This window comes from Saimiri boliviensis, chromosome 7, assembly GCF_048565385.1.
Source record: "Saimiri boliviensis isolate mSaiBol1 chromosome 7, mSaiBol1.pri, whole genome shotgun sequence".
Lineage (NCBI taxonomy): Eukaryota > Metazoa > Chordata > Mammalia > Primates > Cebidae > Saimiri > Saimiri boliviensis.
The window spans coordinates 65,842,778-65,862,424 of NC_133455.1; the positions used below are offsets into that span (position 1 = coordinate 65,842,778).

The 19,647-nt window shown below is 42.8% G+C and overlaps 1 protein-coding gene and 1 non-coding gene across 4 annotated transcripts in view; one reads left to right on the top strand and one right to left on the bottom strand.

Annotated features, from left to right (window-relative positions):
* The window catches only part of DIP2B (disco interacting protein 2 homolog B), a 284,011-nt gene that overhangs the window by 238,516 nt on the left and 25,848 nt on the right, over positions 1–19,647 (top strand). For all 3 annotated transcript variants that reach the window (XM_039472182.2, XM_039472183.2, XM_074402637.1), the window contains 7 exons: positions 1,079–1,193; positions 6,521–6,722; positions 11,507–11,616; positions 11,762–11,842; positions 14,428–14,551; positions 16,141–16,262; positions 17,705–17,816. In XM_039472182.2, the coding sequence (XP_039328116.2) occupies positions 1,079–1,193; positions 6,521–6,722; positions 11,507–11,616; positions 11,762–11,842; positions 14,428–14,551; positions 16,141–16,262; positions 17,705–17,816 (866 nt within the window). The remainder of the gene's footprint in view (positions 1–1,078; positions 1,194–6,520; positions 6,723–11,506; positions 11,617–11,761; positions 11,843–14,427; positions 14,552–16,140; positions 16,263–17,704; positions 17,817–19,647) is intronic.
* Positions 7,255–7,395, bottom strand: LOC120365249 (U4 spliceosomal RNA). Its single transcript, XR_005580252.1, has one exon. It is a non-coding gene; the product is annotated as a U4 spliceosomal RNA (small nuclear RNA).

Genomic DNA, 19,647 nt, shown 5'->3' on the forward strand with positions numbered 1-19,647 from the left:
CACTAGACCTGTCTTTGGTCACGGTCATATCCCAGCAATCCATAGTGTCGGACACCTGGTAGGTGTTGGGTGAATGTGTGTGGAAGGAAGGAAGGAGGGTGTCAGGCAGGCATGCCAGCAGACTCTGCTCTCCAGTGCCTTCCCATTCTTTCATGCATTCATTCAACAAATATTCACTGGGTGCCAACTCTGTGACACTGTTCTAGATGCTCCGGCTGTGGCAGTGAACAAAACAGGCCATGTCTCTGCCCTTGTGAAGCTCACGTTCTTGTTGCAGGAAATAGGAACCATATAAACAGAGCAATAGATAATGTGTGAGATGGTGATAAATGCTGTGGAGAAAAACACACTGCGGGTGGGGGTGGCCTACTAGTTTCTATGAGGTGGCCTGGGAGTGCCTCGCTAGTAAGGGGACATTTGAGCGGAGACCTCACTCAGAACCAACTTCATCCTTCCTCCCATGGCCTCTCGGGTCCACTGCGATCTGCCCTGGCCTGGGTCTGACCTCTCTCCCTCCCGCTCTCTGCTTCACCACTTTGCTCCAGGCACACTGGCCTTCTTGCTGTTCCTCAAACCTGCCAAGCTCGTCCCTACCTCAGAACCTTTTCGCTTTCCGTTCCTTCTGCCCGGAAACCTCTTCCTCCAGATCTTCGCGTGGCTCGCGTCCTCACCTCATTCAGGTCTCTGCTCCAATGTCCGCTCCTCAGGGAGGCGCCCCATCCCCCCAGCCACCCTGCCCTCAGTAATACGCCACCCTACACACCACTCCACCCCTTGTTTATTGCAACATATTATTCTGTATTTATTTGTTTGTTCTGTTTCTAACACATAATTGCCACAAAGACAAACTTTGTCTTTTTTACCTCTATGTCCCCAACATTCATGACAGTTGTGCTTAAACACATTATCTAAATGAATGAATCCTCATTTTGAGAATAATGATTATGACATTTTCTTTTCTAAGCTACTCATTTCGGGTGGCGTGGTGGGGTTGTCTCCTCTCTGTAATTCCAGTTAAACAAAGCAAATAGACTTGGTTGTGAAGGGAGTCCTGATGTGTTTGATCTGTCTCTCTTAGAATTGCTGTGTTTTCTGTGTCTGTATTTTATGATGAGCGCATTGTGGTGGTTGCGGAACAAAGACCAGATGCTTCTGAGGAAGATAGTTTCCAGTGGATGAGCCGAGTGCTGCAGGTGAGTGCCCCTTGGGGTCTGTGTCAGGTCAGCGGTGGCAGCACCCACTGCCTAAGCATTTTATTTTATTCAATCGCCAGTAATGCCACCTTACTTTTTCTCGCCAATCATTGCTCACATATTCGGGGTACTATTAGCAAAATCAGATAATTAATACCATTTCTCCTTGTGGACCATTTAGTATTTTTCTGCTCAGGTTGCCAAAAACAGTGGAATTGACTTGGCTTAGCAAATTCTTTGATGCCTGAGTGTTTACTACTTGTGAAAGTTTTAACTGTCATATGTGGAACACATCTCTGGCAGTAATCAATCCACTTGTCAACAGTCAGTTACAGTTTTACTGTGCACCATTAAGTGGTGCCAACAGGGTGAGGGATCCAAGAAAATACAAACTGTTAGCCTTACTCTGAAGGAGCTTTCCTGTGGGGCTAGAGATGTGAGGTGAGATAAACCATGGGGGAAGGAGAATCCTTCGGGCTCAGTCTAAGCAATATGTCTCTGATGGGAAGCAGGCTAGAGTGACAACAAGAGCCTAGTTTTCACTTAGAAGCATAGACTTGACATCCTGGCCAACATGGTGAAACTCCATCTCTACTAAAAATTAGCATGGTGGCGGGTGCCTGTAATCCCAGCTACACAGGAGGCTGAGGCAGAATCGCTTGAACCAGGGAGTTGGAGGTTGCAATAAGCCAAGGTCGTGCCACTGCACTCCCAACCTGGTGACAGAGGACGACCCCATCTCTTTTTTTTTCATTCTTTCTTCTGGTCTGTCCTGGGGAGATAGACTCCATCTCAAAAAATACAAAATAAATTGTAAACAAGAATCATAGGCCGGGCGTGGTGGCTCAAGCCTGTAATCCCAGCACTTTGGGAGGCCGAGGCGGGTGGATCACAATAATAATAATAATAATAATGGTAATAATGAGCTAGGTGCTATGATAGTCACCTGTAGTCCCAGTTACTCAGAAAGCTGAGGTGGGAGGATCGATTGAGCCCAGGAGGTTGAGGCTGTAGTGCACAATGGTTGCACCTGTGACTAGCACTCCAACCTGGGGAACATAGCAAAAACTCATCTCTCAAAAAATAAAAATTATAAGTATAGTCTCCAGTTAGAGAGGGGCCACTTTCTCTCAACTAATGTTCCCTTTCATTCTCCATCCCTTCGCTCTTCTTTATTTTTCTACTTTGTACTTATCATCTGGTATGTTTACATTTATTGTTTTCTACGTCCAACTATTATATAAGCCAAAGCCAAGACTTTTTTGTCTCTTTTGTTCAGGGCTCAATCCCCAGAGCCCAGTAGCTATGCTAGCAAATGTCATAGTAGGCTTAGTAAATGTTTGTTGGCTAGTGGCTGGTCCAAAAAAGTGTGGCCTGTCCTTGCCATACTTAGGTATCAGTGGAAGTGTTCCCAAGGTCTGTAACTTCTCTACTTGGGGAATTTGAATTTATTAGCTGCTAGTTAATAGCAATGTTGTAGAAACAATGCAAGCCTGAGATGGTGGTAGTGCTAGATGACTTTTTTTTTTTTTTTTTTTTTTTTTGAGACGGAGTTTCACTCTTGTTGCCCAGGCTGGAGTACAGTGGTGCAATCTTGGCTCACTGCAACCTCCACCTCCTATGTTCAAGCTATTCTGCTGTCTCAGCCTCCCAAGTAGCTGGAATTACAGGCACCCAGCACCATACCCAGCTAATTTTTTGTATTTTTAGTAGAGATGGGGTTTCACCATGTTGGCCAGGCTAGTCCCGAACTCCTAACCTCAAGTGATCCACCTGTCTCAGCCTCTCAGAGTGTTGGGATTACAGGTGTGAGCCACCTTGCCCGGCCGCCAGACGACTTTTAAGATTTCTTTCGGCTGGGCATGGTGGCTCATGCCTGTAATCCAGGCACCTTGGAGGCCAAGGCAGGCAGATCACCTGAGGTCGGGAGTTCAAGACCAGCCTGACCAATATGGTGAAACCCCATCTTAAAAAAAAAAAAAAAGATTTCTTTCTGTCCTCAGGGTCCATAATTCTGAATTATCAGCTGGTATAGCGTAGGCTATTTGTAGTAGAAAATCAGAAAAGAAAATATACTGAAGATACACTAGTCAGGAAAGACTATGAAGAAGGTAGAATGGGGCAGATCTCTGCAAGATGGCTAAGGGGCAGACGTGCAAAGAGAATATTTTTCATACCAATCATATTTTCAGACAGAAACCTTATTTTGTTCAGAATGAACTTTGGGGTATATAATGGTAGCACCTCTGGTGAATTACACATTTTCTTTTATTATAGAAATGTGAGTATACCTGACATTTCCCAAGATGTTTGTTACTTTTCCCTGGAAAGCAACTATAGGAATTAAATACAGTGCCAATTTACTAATCCAAATTGTTGTGAAAGTCATTTGGGTTCTGATTTGGGCATGAGATAACAGGCCATTATTTTCCCAGTGTTCCTAACTTACCAGCGTGGAGCATTCAAGTCCATAGTAGAACAGTAAGGACACCATGTATTCCAATAGGTTAAAGGTCAGAGGTGGTTGAATTCCAGGTCTGTGTATACCATAAACTAAATACCTAACTTAGCACCTTCTAAGGAAAGGCAATTAGTAGATGACTTAACAGATGCATTTTTAATGAGGAATCCAGGCTATTTGTAGCACATTTGCTAGTTTTTCTTGTATTGTAAACAACCAGAAACTTAGGAATTCTGCCACACTTTTCATTTCCCAGTCATCTGTGTTGGTTGGTAGGATAGTCTGAGGATTGTGATTTTTAAGTCTATTCTTTTGCCCTTTTAAATTGTTCATTTTTACTTTTTTTTTTTTTTTTTTCAGTTGGAGTTTCACTCTTGTCACCTAGGCTGGAGTGCAGTGGCATGATCTCGGCTCACTGTAACCTTCGCCTCCAGGTTCCAGCAATTCTCCTGCTTCAGCCTCCCAAGTAGCTGGGATTACAGGCAGCCACTACCATGCCCAGCTAATTTTTGTATTTTTAATAGAGATGGGGTTTCACCATGTTGGTCAGAGTGGTCTCAAACTCCTAACCTCAAGTGATCCACCTGTCTCAGCCTCTCAGAGTGTTGGGATTACAGGTGTGAGCCAATGAGTCATGTGCCTGGCCCCTTAAATTGTTTTAATAAAAGACCTTGACCATACATGGTGCCTCATGCTTCCTAGTCTCGACACTTTGGGAAGCTGAAGCTAGGGGTCAGTTAACTTCAAGACCAGCCTGGGGCAACAGAGCAAGACCCTGTATCTACAAAGAATAAAGAAATGAATAAATAAATTAGCTGGATGCCACTGCCTGTAGTCCCAGTTTCTTAAGAGTCTGGTGTGGGAGGATCACTTGAGCCCAGTAATTGAGGTTATGGTGAGCTATGGTCATACCATTGCACTCCAGCCTGGGTGACAGAGCAGGACCCTGTCATTCATTCAGCCTTGTCCTTTTTTTACCTGTGACCTTTATAACTGTGAGTTTATTCTACTTCTAAGATTATATTCCTTGTTCAGTAAGACCTATGGGTAATACAGTAGAAACCTCCTAACTAGTATTAACAGTTGGTCGGTTGTGGCCAGGCATGGTGGCTCATACCTGTAATCCCAGCACTTTAGGAGGCTGAGGTGGGGGGATCACTTGAGGTCAGGAGTTCAAGACCAGGCTGGCCAATGTGGTAAAACCCTGTCTCTACTAAAAATACAAAAATTAGCCAGATGTGGTGGCGTGCATCTGTTATCCCAGCTACTCAGGAGGCTGAGGCAAGAAAATTGCTTGAACCCAGGAGCTGGAGGTTGCAGTGACTCTAGATTGTGCCACTGTACTCCAGCCTGGGAGAAAAAGTGAGACTCCATCTCAGAAAGAAACAAAAAAACCCACAATTGGTTGGTTTCATTAAAATGAAAAATAATTCTAGTATTAAATTTTAATACAAAACATCTAAGTGTATATTCCTTTGATGCAGAGAAGTGTGATTATGAATACACCAACTTGCGGTCTGGGTCAACTTACTTCCATAATCTATATCAAAATGCATTGTCTTCTGTTTCTGGTTTTCTTTTCTTTTTAAATTTTTTTTAAATTAAAATATAGAGATGGGGTTTTGCCATGTTGCCCAGCCTCTCTTAAACTCCTGGGCTCAAACTATCTTCTCACCTCGGCCTCCCAAAGTGCTGGGATTATAGGCGTGAGCCACCATACCCACTTGGTTTTATTTTAAGTTAGCGCCACAATGTGGGTATTTGAAAAATGACTTGAGTAGATAATCCTCAGTTTTATTTGCCTGACCTATGGACATAGTTTTTTAGGAGCTCACTTTTAGTGTGTCTTTCTAAAGCATAACTCCTTTTGTGTTTTTGCATTTGCATTTGGTCAGTTAACATAATTTTTAATTATATTATGTGAAAACAACAAGAACAGCTGTCATAAGCAGTATAGGAACACAGCTGACTTTCAGCAAACATGCAATTACATGGCTGGGAGCACAGGTAAGCTCAGGGTAGCTTGTGGCCTCCAGTGTTCAGTGTGCTGTGGGCTCCACCCCAGATGTTTTTCAGAGGAGATGCATGGTAATATGGTGAATCACTTAAGTGAGGGCTCCTTCAGAGAGCTGCTGTTGTGTTCATAATCAAAATACTTTACCTCTGTTAATTAGGCTTTGTTGGATCGATAGCTAAAAGATTGAAAGAACCAAAACAAATTTCTAGGTTTCTGTCATTGTCACTTAAGAGAGAACATGTTGGCTGGGCATGGTGACTCATGACAGTAATCTCGGCACTTTGCGGGGCCAAGGCGTGAGCATCACTTGAGGCCAGAAGTTCAGGACCAGCCTAGGCAGCACAGTGAGACCCCCATCTCTACAAAAAAAAAACTTAAAAATCTAAAAAAGGAAAAAAAATCATTTCAAATTAGACAGGTGCAGTGGTGCATCCATGTAGTCCGTCCCAGCTGCTTGGGAGGCTTAGGCAGGAGGATCACTTGAGCTTAGGATTTTGAGGCTGTCACGGCTTGTGCCATTGCATTCCAACCTAGGTGACAGAGTGAGACCCTGTCTCTAAAAATAAAAATTAAAAAGAGAACATACTGAGAGTTACAAGTCAGTATCCACCTTTGTCCATTTAAGTTGTATCTTACCTCTCTTAATCTCTGCCACAGCTGAAAGATGTATATTATCTTAATGATTATCTTTAAATCTTTAGATATATAGGATCTTAATGATATGCTAGATTCTAGATCTAGAATGCATAGAGAAAGAAAAATCCTAGGGTAAAATAATAGATTATATTAGGAATATGTCAAATGTAATAGAAGTACTCTCATTGAGTGTTGTTGTTTGTATTTTTCTAGGCAATCGATAGCATTCATCAAGTGGGGGTTTATTGTCTTGCTCTGGTGCCGGCCAATACATTGCCAAAAACTCCGCTAGGAGGAATCCATATATCTCAGACGAAACAACTCTTTCTGGAGGGATCGCTGCATCCTTGCAATATCCTCATGTGCCCACATACATGCGTGACAAATTTGCCAAAGCCCCGGCAAAAGCAACCAGGTAACATGCTGCCTTCCAAGACCTACCACTAAAATTCCAACTTCAAGAAGCGGGTTCTCTCAGTATGATTCTTTCTCTAGAATTAGTTTATAAACGCTTTGGGAGGCTAAGGTGGGAGGATTGCTTGAGCCCAGGAATCTGAGACCAGCCTGGGTAACATGGTAAAATCCTGTCTCTATTTAAAAAAATACAAAACATTAAGCCAGGCCTGGTGGTGCATACCTGTAGTCCCAGCTACTCCAGAGCTGATAGAGGATGGCTTGAGCTGGGAGGTTGCGGTGAACCAAGATTGTACTATCGCACTCCAGTCTGGGTGACAGAATCAGACCCTGTCTCAACAAAAAAGAAACGAGCAGAAAGGGAAGATGGAAAAGGTTTGTTAAGGTAGCCGGGAGGCGAAGATACCCTTGAGATGCCTTTGGAGCTACTGGGGAAAGAAAGAATGTGTTTGTTAGGACTAGTCTTGGCTGCAAGTTGCAGAAAAACATAGTAGCAGCTCAGGCAAGAAGCAAGCTTATTTTTTTTTATTCAGTCTCCGTAGAGACTATCAAAAGTTGCCAATGCCGACTATATTTCAAGTCATCATGGCAGGGTATTGGGAAAAGTTTTCAATTAGCAATAATCGTGCCTCAGATGAACCTCATTGGCTGTGATACTGCCACTGTGCAAAGCTGCAAGCTTATTTTTTTGTCAGGTAAAAGAAGTTCAGAGCTAGGTAATCCAAAGGCTAGGATAGTCACTCCTCAGTCATGTTCTTCCAGCTTCCCATCTTTCTGCTTTGGTGTTTTGTCAGTCAACTATTGTAGATATGCTACAGAACAACCAACCCTAAAACTCAGTGCCTTGAAGGAGCAAGCATTTGCTTTTTACTCATGGAATGTGCATCTGTTTGGCTCGGCTGGTATCCTGTGGACTGGACTTGGCTCCAGGCTTATGTTAGGTTCAGAGCTGTTCCATGTGTCTCCTCATCATGGGACCAGCAGCTACCTGGGCCATATTTTTTTCAAGGCAGATGGCAGAAGCAAGAAAGCAAGCCAAACCACATGAGCGTATTTAATTTGATTTTTTTTTTTTTTTTTTTTTTTTTTTTTTTTTTTTTTTTTTTTTTTTTTTTTGAGACAGAGTTTCGCTCTTGTTACCCAGGCTGGAGTGCAATGGGGCGATCTCGGCTCACCGCAAGCTCTGCCTCCTGGGTTCAGGCAATTCTCCTGCCTCAGCCTCCTGAGTAGCTGGGATTACAGGCAGGAGCCACCATGCCCAGCTAATTTTTTGTATTTTTAGTAGAGACGGGGTTTCACCATGTTGACCAGGATGGTCTCGATCTCTCGACCTCGTGATCCACCCGCCTCGGCCTCCCAAAGTGCTGGGATTACAGGCTTGAGCCACCGCGCCCGGCCACATGAGCGTATTTAAAACTTCCATTTGTGTCACATGTCCTAACATTTCATGGTCCAAAACAAGTCAGACCTTGAAGTATACTTCTCCCATCCAGCCATAACTAGGACAAGAAGGAAAGGAAGGATGTGGGAAAATAAAATAATCTGCCAGAGCCATCCTTAGCAACTGCCCTGGGGCTCATTAGGCTCCCCAGCCTCGACATCCAAGCCAGCAGGTAGGAGGAAAACATAAAGAAAGAATACTCTTTCCTTCAACATGTTTTCTAGAAATGGCATATATTACTCCCTCTTAGATGTTATTCTCCCACAGTAAAGAATATAGTCTTTATTCCAGGCATGTGTCCAGCTAAAAACTGGGGTTTCTGCGCCGGGCGCGGTGGCTCAAGCCTGTAATCCCAGCACTTTGGGAGGCCGAGGCGGGTGGATCACAAGGTCGAGAGATCGAGACCAACCTGGTCAACATGGTGAAACCCCGTCTCTACTAAAAATACAAAAAATATCAGCTGGGTATGGTGGCGTGTGCCTGTAATCCCAGCTACTCAGGAGGCTGAGGCAGGAGAATTGCCTGAACCCAGGAGGCGGAGGTTGCGGTGAGCCGAGATCGCGCCATTGCACTCCAGCCTGGGTAACAAGAGTGAAACTCCGTCTCAAAAAAAAACAAAAACAAAACAAAACTGGGGTTTCTGTTATTAAGGAAGAAGAATAGAATAGATACTAGAATTGATAACTAGCAGTTTTTGTCATAAGACGTTTACAGAATTCTATGGGAAAATCAGAAGGCATATTTACAGGTACAGCAGTGGCTGCAATTAGCTTCCTGGAGTTACTGCTTTTAGTTTCTTTCATTCTCTGTAATCCATAGACTCAAAACGCACACAGAAGAACCTGAAAGAACTGCTGCTGAATTCGTTTTATTGTTTTAAACCACTGCAAAATTCACTTTTTAAAATACCACGTCTTTATTTTATAATGTGAATCTCGGATTGCACAGTTTACATAATCAAATACACTCTGAGTTCCTGCCTGTATAAAAGGCTGTCTCCAACACGATATAGCTATAATTTATCATGAAGTTTCTTAGGGTGGAATAGTGCATATTTACTTAAAATTGTAGTAGATACTTCGTAGACTAAAACTTTACCTTTTCTGAGTTTTTTTTTTTTTTTTTTTTTTTTTTTTTTTGAGATGGAATCTTGCTCTGTCACCCAGGCTGTAGTGCAGTGGCATGATCCTGGCTCATGGCATCCTCCGCTGCCCGGTTCAAGCGATTCCCCTGCCTCAGCCTCCTGAGTAGCTGGGACTACAGGTGTGCACCACCATGCCCAGCTAGTTTTTTTGTATTTTAGTAGAGATGGAGTTTCACCATATTGGCCAGGACGGTCTTGATCTCCTAACCTCGTGATCCGCCCACCTTGGCCTCCTAAAGTGCTGGGATTATAGGTGTGAGCCACCGCACCCAGCATATTTTTAAATTTTTTAAACTTTCCATTTTGAAATAATTTCACACAAAATAGTTGCCACATGGTACAAAGATTTTTCTTATATCCTTTACCCAGCTTCCCCAAATATTTACTCTTTGAAAATTGATTATATAAGTGATTTTGTTTCATTTGTTTCAGTATATTCAGGATCAACAGATTTTGATATAACAAAAGATTTTTAATATCAATTCAGTATAGCGTCAGCATTATTTAAAAGCTAGCTGGCAGTAAACTTTGTTTTATCATCTTTTTGCCATCTTCTTAGTCCATAAGGCAGATGACCATCAAGAGAGGGACACAGCACCCTAGCAGGTTTTTCTAGAGAGGGAGTGGGCTCCCCTGTTTATTTTGAAGTGTTGAACCTATGAAAAAATTAGAAGAATAGTACAGTGAGGAGCACCCATGTAGCCCACCCTACATTTACCAATTGCTGCCTTTTTTTTTTTTTTTTTTTTTTTTTTTTTGAGATAGTCTTGCTCTCTTGCCCAAGCTGTAGTGCTGTGGCAGGATATGGCTCACTGCAACCTCTGCCACCCAGGATCCAGCCACCGAGTACCTGGTATTACAGGCTTGAGCTTCCATGCTGAGCTAATTTTTGTATATATATATATATATATATATATTTTTTTTTTTTTGAGACAGAGTTTTGCTCTTGTTACCCAGGCTGGAGTGCAATGGCGCAATCTAGGCTCACCGCAACCTCCGCCTCCTGAGTTCAGGCAATTCTCCTGCCTCAGCCTCCTGAGTAGCTGGGATTACAGGCATGCACCACCATGCCCAGCTAATTTTTTGTATTTTTAGTAGAGACGGGGTTTCACCATGTTGACCAGGATGGTCTCGATCTCTTGACCTCGTGATCCACCCACCTCGGCCTCCCAAAGTGCTGGGATTACAGGCTTGAGCCACCGCGCCCAGCCAATTTTTGTATTTTTAGTAGAGTTGAGGTTTTGCCATACTGGGCAGGCTGGTCTCAAACTCCTGGCCTCAAATGATCTACCCATCTCTGCCTCCCAAATTCGTAGGATTATAGATAGGAGCAAGGCACCACGCCTGGCCTTGCTGACATTTTTTCCCTGAGCCTTTTTTTGTGGTTTTGTTTTTGTTTTTGTTTGGAGACAGGGTCTTAACACTGTTGTCCAGGGTGGAGTGCAGTGGCACGATGTCATCTCACTGCTGCTTTGAACTCTGAACTCTGGCAGAAGTGGTCCTCCTACCTCAGCCTCCTGAGTAGCCTGGACTAAAGGTGTGTGCCACCACACCAGGCTAATTTTTTTTATGTATTTGTAAAGACAGGGTTTTGACATGTTTCCCAGGCTGGTCTTGAACTTCTCGGCTCAAGTGATCTGCCTACCTCAGCCTCCCAAAGTGCTGTGATTACAGGCATGAGCCACCATGGCCAGCCATTATTCACTTTTAATTGAACAAATTTAATATTTTGGATAAACTCCCTTAGGCCCTGTAGACGACATATTTCTTTCCAGGCCAGATATTCTTTATTGACCCTCTTTTAGGGTTCTATTATGATTAGAGAAGATTAAATTATTGGTAGGAACCTGTGCAACCAGCTGTCACCTCCTCAGAGTGAAAACTTCTTGTATATCCCAAACTACAATAGCTGCCTGCTCCTCTCCACCCAAGTCCCTATTCCTCCTGTATTCCTGGGTTTTTTTTCCCCATTACTTCACACTACTTGTGTTTATTTATTTGTGTATGTGTTTTTTTGGTTACTCTTCTCCAAAATGCAAGCTCCTTGCCCTATTTGCTCTTGGGTTCCCAGTGCCTAGAAGAGTGCTCAGTCAGTATTGTTGGATGAACATTTGATCCCGTTTTGGTCAGTCTGGAAACGCTCTGGATACTTAGTTGGAATTGCCATCTCCAGGGAGTTGGGTTTTGTGTTTATTTATAGGTGTAGGCCCTGCTTCCGTGATGGTTGGGAATCTGGTTGCTGGAAAACGCATAGCACAAGCTGCTGGAAGGGATCTGGGACAAATAGAAGAAAATGATTTGGTGAGGAAGGTAAGTGTTCCTGAAGTGTTGCCAAGGACAGAATTTGCACTGAATTCTGGACAGAATTTTCATTGCAGGTAGTAGCTGGGGGATGCATTATATTACTTGCTATAAGTTGCTGATCCTGAGTCCTTTTTCTGCTTTATGAATTCAGCACCAGTTTCTGGCAGAGATCTTACAGTGGCGAGCCCAGGCGACTCCTGACCATGTACTCTTCATGCTGTTAAATGCCAAGGTATTAAAAATGCAATGGTATATCTAATCGGTGACTACCATAGAAGTATCTTAGAGGCTCTTGATCTCTTTCATCAGAAAGTTTCTGTTGCCACCTCTGAGGAAGGAGTTACAGCTTTCTCCTTGCTTTGACATATGAGGATAAACTGTGCAATCACTTTAAGGTTGGAATGAGACCTCCTGGAGTGCTATATAATACTTTCTTTTCTTATGGTACAGTCACATCTTTATTTAATTCTGATAGGAAAAATGGAGCCAACAATGCAATTACATAGATACATAGATGTTCAGAATGCATTATGTCATACAGTTTTTTTACTCAATTGGACTTTTAATTCTTGGATTTCTGCTAGGAAGAAAATGACCTTAGACCAGCATTTTAAAAACCTGTTATTTCTGGTACTTAATTCATAATTAAATGATTTATTGCTAACAGATAAAAAGAGTATATTTAACTACTGGCTTCCCATGGATGGTTCATTATAATATTGTATTTTAGGACTGGGCATGGTGGCTCACACCTGTAATCCTAATACTTTGGGTGGCTGAGGCGGTGGATCACTTGAGGTTAAGAGTTCAAGACCAGCCTGGTCAACATGGCAAAGCCCTGTTTCTACTAAAAATACAAAAAATTAGCTGGGCATGGTGGCGCGTGCCTGTAATCCCAGCTACTCAGGAGGCTGAGACAGGAGAATTGCCTGAACCCAGGAGGTGGAGGTTGTGGTGAGCCAAGATCGTGCCATTGCACTCCAGCCTGGCTAACGAGCGAAACTCCTTCTCAAAAAAAAAATAAATAAATAAAATATATATATATATGTATATATAAATCAGCCAGGCATGGTGGCAGGCACCTGTAATTTCAGCTACTCAGGAAGGTGAGGCAGGAGAATCACTTCAACCCTGGAGGCAAAGGTTGTAGTAAACCAAAATTGCACCATTGCACTCCAGCCTGGGCAACAGAGTGAGACTCCGTCTCAAAAAAAAAAAAAAAAAATCAGCCAGGCATGGTGGTGGGCACCTGTAATCCCAGCTGTTTGGGAGGCTGAGGCAAATAATAACTTGAACCCTGGAGGCAGAGGTTGCAGGGAGCTGAGATCACGCCACTGCACTCGGGCCTGGGCAACAGAGCAAGGCCTTGCTCAAGAAAAAGAAAAAGAAAAAAACATATATATATATATATATATATATATATATACACACACACACACATATACATACACACACATATATATATGTGTATATATATACGTATATATAAGGTATTTTAAAGTTATGCATTCTGTGGGAGTCAGCTGAATTTTGTTTGTGTTGATGGCTGAGTCATAGGCTCAGTCTGTGACCTTCTGGATAGTAGTATTTCTCACCAGCAGGGGGAAGACTGGAAGCGCCTATTGGATCTCTTAGGGGACGTATCCATAGTATACCCATCTCTCCCATCCTCCTGGAATCTGATTTTTTTAAATGCAATTATAGAACTCAATGAGAGGAATATGCTGTGCATCTTATTGAAAATACATTAAAAATCTTAAGAACCGTTACTTTTATGACAGAAAATTGGGGGACTTCCTCGCTTCACCTCTACATGAAGTGGGCTTTTCTTCAAGCCCACAGATTCATTAAGGTTCTCATATCTCATTTAAAAATGTCAGCCAGGCACTGTGACTTTTGCCTGTAGTCCCAGCTTCTTGGAAAGATGAGGCAGGAGGATGGCTTGAACCCAGGAGTTTGAGGCTGCAAGCTGCAGTGAGCTGTGATTGCATCATTGCACTACAGCTTAGGCAACAGCAAGACCATGTCAGAGGAGAAAAAAGAAAAAGGATCTATGACATGTATTTTTTTGTTTTTTATTATTATTTGTTTTGAGACAGGGTCTCACTCTGTCACTCAGGCCGGAGTGCATTGGCTCAAGTGATTCTCCCAATTCTGCCGCTTGAGTTGCGGTGACTACAGGCACATGCCATCACCACACCTGACTGATTTTTTTGTAATTTTTTTTTTTTTTGAGACGGAGTTTCGCTCTTGTTACCCACGCTGGAGTGCAATGGCACGATCTCGGCTCACTGCAACCTCCACCTCCTGGTCTCAGGCAATTCTCCTGCCTCAGCCTCCTAAGTAGCTGGGATTATAGGCACGCGCTACCACGCCCAGCTAGTTTTATTGTATTTTTAGTAGAGACGGGGTTTCACCATGTTGACCAGGATGGTCTCGATCTTTCGACCTCGTGATCCACCCGCCTCGGCCTCCCAAAGTGCTGGGATTACAGGCTTGAGCCACCGCGCCCGGCCAATTTTTTTTGGTAATTTTAATAGAGAGGAGATCCTTCTATGTTGCTCAGGCTTGTCTTAAACTCCTAGGCTCAAACAGTGTTCCCACCTGATCCTTCCAAAGTGCTAAGATTACAGGTGTAAGCCACCCTGTCCAGCCCTACACATGTCTTTGATGCCAGGGAAATTTTCACTGGAATTGATAACTTGCTAAGGGTAATCTACAAAGGCACAGTCCTTTCAGGTATGATGTTGAATTGGCTGTGCTTATTACTGTTTATTTTCTGAGTTTTGACCCATTTATCCTTTCTTTTGTTGAAAGGGAACTACTGTATGCACAGCCAGCTGCCTTCAACTTCATAAGCGAGCAGAGAGGATTGCATCTGTTCTTGGTGATAAGGGACATCTAAATGCAGGCGATAATGTAGTATTGCTCTATCCACCTGGTAAGCATTAGATTGGTAGACTAGACTTTAAGCTCCAGGACTAGACTGACTACAAATTATAAGAGGATAGGCACTCAGGGCCACTATCTATGACTTGCCTGCTGTGTATTTCCCAACACTTACAAGACCGTGCACACAGGCCGAGGTGAGAACCAAGCCTCCCCACCCAACTTGTGCAGTACAGTGGCTCTCCTGGGACCATGTCTGCTCTTATATTTCTGTTAGTGCCTGGCACATAAAAGGCACTCAGTAAATAATGAATGAATGAAGACTTCAGCTGCTTGGCTTTTGGAAACTCTGAAAACAGATTCTTTCTGTGAATGTTTAGGAATGGGACAGTTTCACCCAGTCTCCAAAGAAATGTTGTATGTGAATTCTGTTGCCTTAACATTTTTCATATTATGATTGATGTTTGGTCTTCTTCTATTACTGCTACTTTCATGTTCTGATTTACAACAACCTCGTCTTCATAATAAGAGGGGTTTAGAATTATTTGGTGATAATTTGGTGTCAAGATTCAAAATGCTGAATGAAATATTTGAGTTTTCCTATCCTTTGTTATTTCTGTCACCTAATCCACTCATACATCTAGCTTTCTTTGGCCATCCTGTTATCTCCCGACACTTCATTTCATTCTGTCTGTTTTTTTTTTTTTTTTTTTTTTTTTTTTTTTTTGAGACAGAGTCTCGCTCTGTCACCCAGGCTCAAGTGCAGTGGCACAATCCCAGCTCACTGCAACCTCCCTCCGCCTACCCCGTTCCAGTGATTCCCCTGCCTCAGTCTCCCGAGTAGCTGGAATTACAGGCATACGCCACCATGCCTAGCTAATTTTTGTAATTTTAATAGAGACAGGGTTTCACCATGTTGGCCAGGTTTGTCTCAAACCCTGACCTCAGGTGATCCACTCGCCTCCCAAAGTGCTGCGATTACAGGTGTGTGCCACCATACTGGGCTCATTGTGTGACTCTTCTATGCTGCCTTATTTACCTGGATATTGAGATTTCATAGAAGATCATGTGATAGAGCAGTCCCTCCCATCGCGTGCCCAGGAGATGGCTTTGCCCCCGTCAGTGAGAGGCCACAGGGAAGGCCCTGAGCTCTTCCTGAGGAGGCCTCTGCCCAGAGTCTTCCTCAGACTGAGTCACACTTCGCCCCTAAAACTCACACCCCTTCAACAACATCTAAGAAGTCTGATTGCTCTTTATAGAGCAGCCTTCTAAATATTTTCAAAAAGCTCAGGGCTTCCTCACCTCTGTCCTCCATTGTTGTTTTTTCCTAGTTAGCCATTCCTGGTTTCTGCAGTTATTTTCTCCTGAGTAACATCAAGTAATAATATCAATATACCTTCTTCAGAAATCTTTCCAGGAATATTTGATTTTCTTTTTTGCTTATTGTTTTCTGTATATTTTCTAAAGTTTTATATGCTTCCTTCTTTTCCTTTCAATATCTTCTGCTAGAGGCTCTCTTAAATTATGGTCTACAGAACCCATCTGGCACATGATTTAACAGTTTTGGATGATTCGCCTTTTAGTTCCTCAGTGCTCTCAGGCAGTTCAGTGACTCTCCTGATAGGGTTTTTTGTCTTGCAGGCATTGAGTTAATTGCCGCCTTCTATGGCTGCTTGTATGCGGGCTGTATACCTGTGACTGTCAGGCCTCCGCATGCTCAGAACCTCACAGCCACGCTGCCTACCGTCCGAATGATTGTTGATGTAAGTACCAGCTGTATCTTGCCTTTTCCTCATCTCCTAAAATCCAGATTCAGACAACTAAGGATCCTTACTAATTTTCCAGTTTTGTTAAGTCAGAAATTCAAATTTGTCTCCCAGAAACCCTCCTTTTTGTTAATCCGGCCAAAGTAACCATTATGCAGTGAAGGAACTGGGGGAAAGTGGGTATTGGTGACATACAGAATTGTGGGCAGTTATCAGAAACATTAAGGAGGTGAAGCAGCCATTAGTATTTCTCCAACAAAAATACAAAAGTAGCCAGGCATTGTTTCACTTGCCTATAGTCCCAGCTAATCGGGAGGCTGAGGCAGGAGGATCACTTGAGTCTGGGAGATGGAGGTTAGAAGTGAGCCGAGATCACGCCACTGCACTTCAGCCTGAGCAGACTCTGCCCAAAAAAAAAAAAAAAAAAAAAAAAAGTTTCTCTCTCCCCTTCTGTCTAAAACATGCTGTCTGGTATTTCCTGCAAAATAATCAGGCGATTTTAAGTGCCATACTGAATTATCCCCAGTGTTAGGTCACTTCTATTTTAGTTACTTTTGATAATTTACTTGGTGTAGCATTAAAAGGTATTCAGACCTTGCTCTGGAGATGATAGTTTTTATAGGATATGAGAAGTGAAGAAAACAAGCTAAGTGTGTATTGCATCAGATCCTAGTGTTTACAGTAAGGGGAAGCCTTGGCCAATGCTGATAGATTACAAAATTCCAGTTCATGTAGCATTTACTTCTCTGAGAACTGCTGCTCTGTCAGCAAAACTGGAGCCCACAGTATAAAAGCCATGATCACCATAGATGATTTTATTACAAAGTGTAATTCAGCAAAATGCTCTTGTTATTTTCTACAAAGTGGGCCAGAAAAGCAGGGAGGGGAGTTGCTGTTGATGCAGTTTGTAGGCAAAGTAGGTCACTTTGCATTTTTGTGTATAGCTGGGCAAGAGAACTTAGTTTCTGCGAGAGCTTGTATCAGCATCAGGGTTCCTCAGGTTCAGTGTATGGTCTAGGTGTACTAAGTCTCACCATTCACCAGACACTGAAGCAGTCTCTTTCAAGCATAGGTTATCTGATTCTTCTCATATCCTGAGCACTACAAAATCCATATTTTTATTTAATTGTGGTCTTCATGAAATCATGGGATTGTGGGCTCCATGCTGAGATTATTATAACTATGAAATATTTTGAGAATCACTATTATAAACAACACAGTGTATTGTGAACAGGTCTATCATTCTGAGAGAATTAAGTGACACATTTCCAGAAGGAAACATGCAAGGGAGAAACACTGACCTCGTCTGTCCCACATGTGTTCTTTGAAACTGCCCTGTCCAGTGTGGTACATGAGTGGCTTTTAGCAGCAGCCAGGGCCTGTGACACCATGTTGGGGCTGAGCCTCCTGGTGCTTACTTCTGTCCATTTGTTTTCCAGGTCAGCAAAGCAGCCTGTATTCTCACCAGTCAGACCCTAATGAGACTACTGAGGTCACGAGAGGCAGCAGCAGCTGTGGATGTGAAAACCTGGCCAACCATCATTGACACAGGTGAAAGCGTGGAGGGAATGAGAACTCACAATACCTAAGATGTCCTCCATTTTCATTCTAGACATGTTTACCCTGCCTTTATGTCTTCTGCTTACTAAGACAGATGCAAAACCTAGCATCAGTAAGCTTGTGTAGGACTAGACACTGACAGCCTGATGCAAAGAGCCAGATCACAGTCTGCTAAGAGCTCTCCAAACAAAAGTGTTTTCCTGTTACTCTTGACATCATTGAAAGGTGGTTAGGTTTTTATGTTACATGTGACTATGTACATGTAGGGCCAAGTAAAATATTGAGACAATCTGATCCTTTCATTGGAGATGTGATATTGTTGAAACAATACTGGACTGGAAGTCAGAAGATTCAGGTTCTGGCTCAAGCTTCATTATCTACTGCCTGTGTAATGTTGACTGAAATTACCCTTTCCTAAGCTACTGCCTACCCCTGACTAGCTCGTATATTTATTGAGAAGATAAAATGCAGTGTATATGAAAATACTATACCTCAAAAGCCATAAAGTGCACGAATTTTTAGATAGTATATATATATTAAAGAAGGGAGTAAGGCTGGGTGCAGTGGCTCAAGCCTGTAATCCCAGCACTTTGGGAGGCTGAGGCTGGCGGATCACCTGAGGTCGCAAGTTCGAGACCAGCCTGACCAACATGGAGAAACCCTATCTCTACTAAAAATACAAAACTAGCCAGGTGTAGTGGCGCATACCTGTAATCCCAGCTGCTTGGGAGGCTGAAGAAGGAGAATCACTTGAACCCGGCAGGCAGAGGTTGCAGTGAGCCAGGATGGTGCCATTGCACTCCAGCCTGGGAGACGAGAGAGACTCCGTCTCAAAAAAAAAAAAAAAGGAGTAAGATAATGGAATAGTTGGAAAATCTGTGGTATAGGAAAAGTGTGGGTTTTGGAGTCAGGCAGGTGGGGTTTAAGTCCAGCTATATCTACCACTGTATGAGTATCCTTACTAACCTGTCTATAAAGTGGGAGTTGTAAAGATTAAATGATTTAATACAAAGCTCCTAGTGTGTAATTATAATGGCAACCTCAAACCTTCATTGAATCCTTATGATATGTCAGTCATTTAATGTGTTATATAATTTAATCCTTATCATAACCCTGTAAGTTGCTATTTTTATCCTCATTTTGCAGATTAGAAAACTGAAGGAAGTTAAATAAGCAGCAGAACTGAAATTCAAATCCAGCTAGTTTGGCTCCATTCCCAGCCTCTTAAGCATTAATGTCCTCCCTACCCTTTTTTTTTTTTCCACTCTGGATTCAAATGCAGGAATGACACGTATTTGTGGTTATCGTGTACCAGATGCTGAACTGGGTTTTTTTTTTTTTTTTAATATTTGTTACTGAAGGATAGAAGCATAATTATATATATAATGTGTTTATCACAAATGGATTGCGTTGGTGTTAATGATGGCAGTAGATCTACTATAGTTAATGGGCTCAATCGTAACAGCAAGGTTTCTCTAGGCACATGAGTGGTCATATGAGTGACATTTCCCTGCACAAAGGGAGGTCAAAGGTGATAGTCTTTCCTTTGAACAGAAATGGGTGTCCTATGATATGGTGATTTAAAACTCAGAGTTAGAAGTGCTTGTTGATCCAGAAAGCCAGAGGAGCCATTGAAGAGGTATGGCTGGGGCCAGAGGACATCCTTGGCATCCCTAGTTTGGCATACTTATAAAGCACATGGGGGGAAACAGAGGACGTGTCATAAATGAGTGAAAACAGCCAGGCACAGTGGCTCATGCCTGTAATCCCAGCACTTTGGGAGGCCAAGGCAGGTGGATCACCGGAGGTAAGGAGTTTGAGA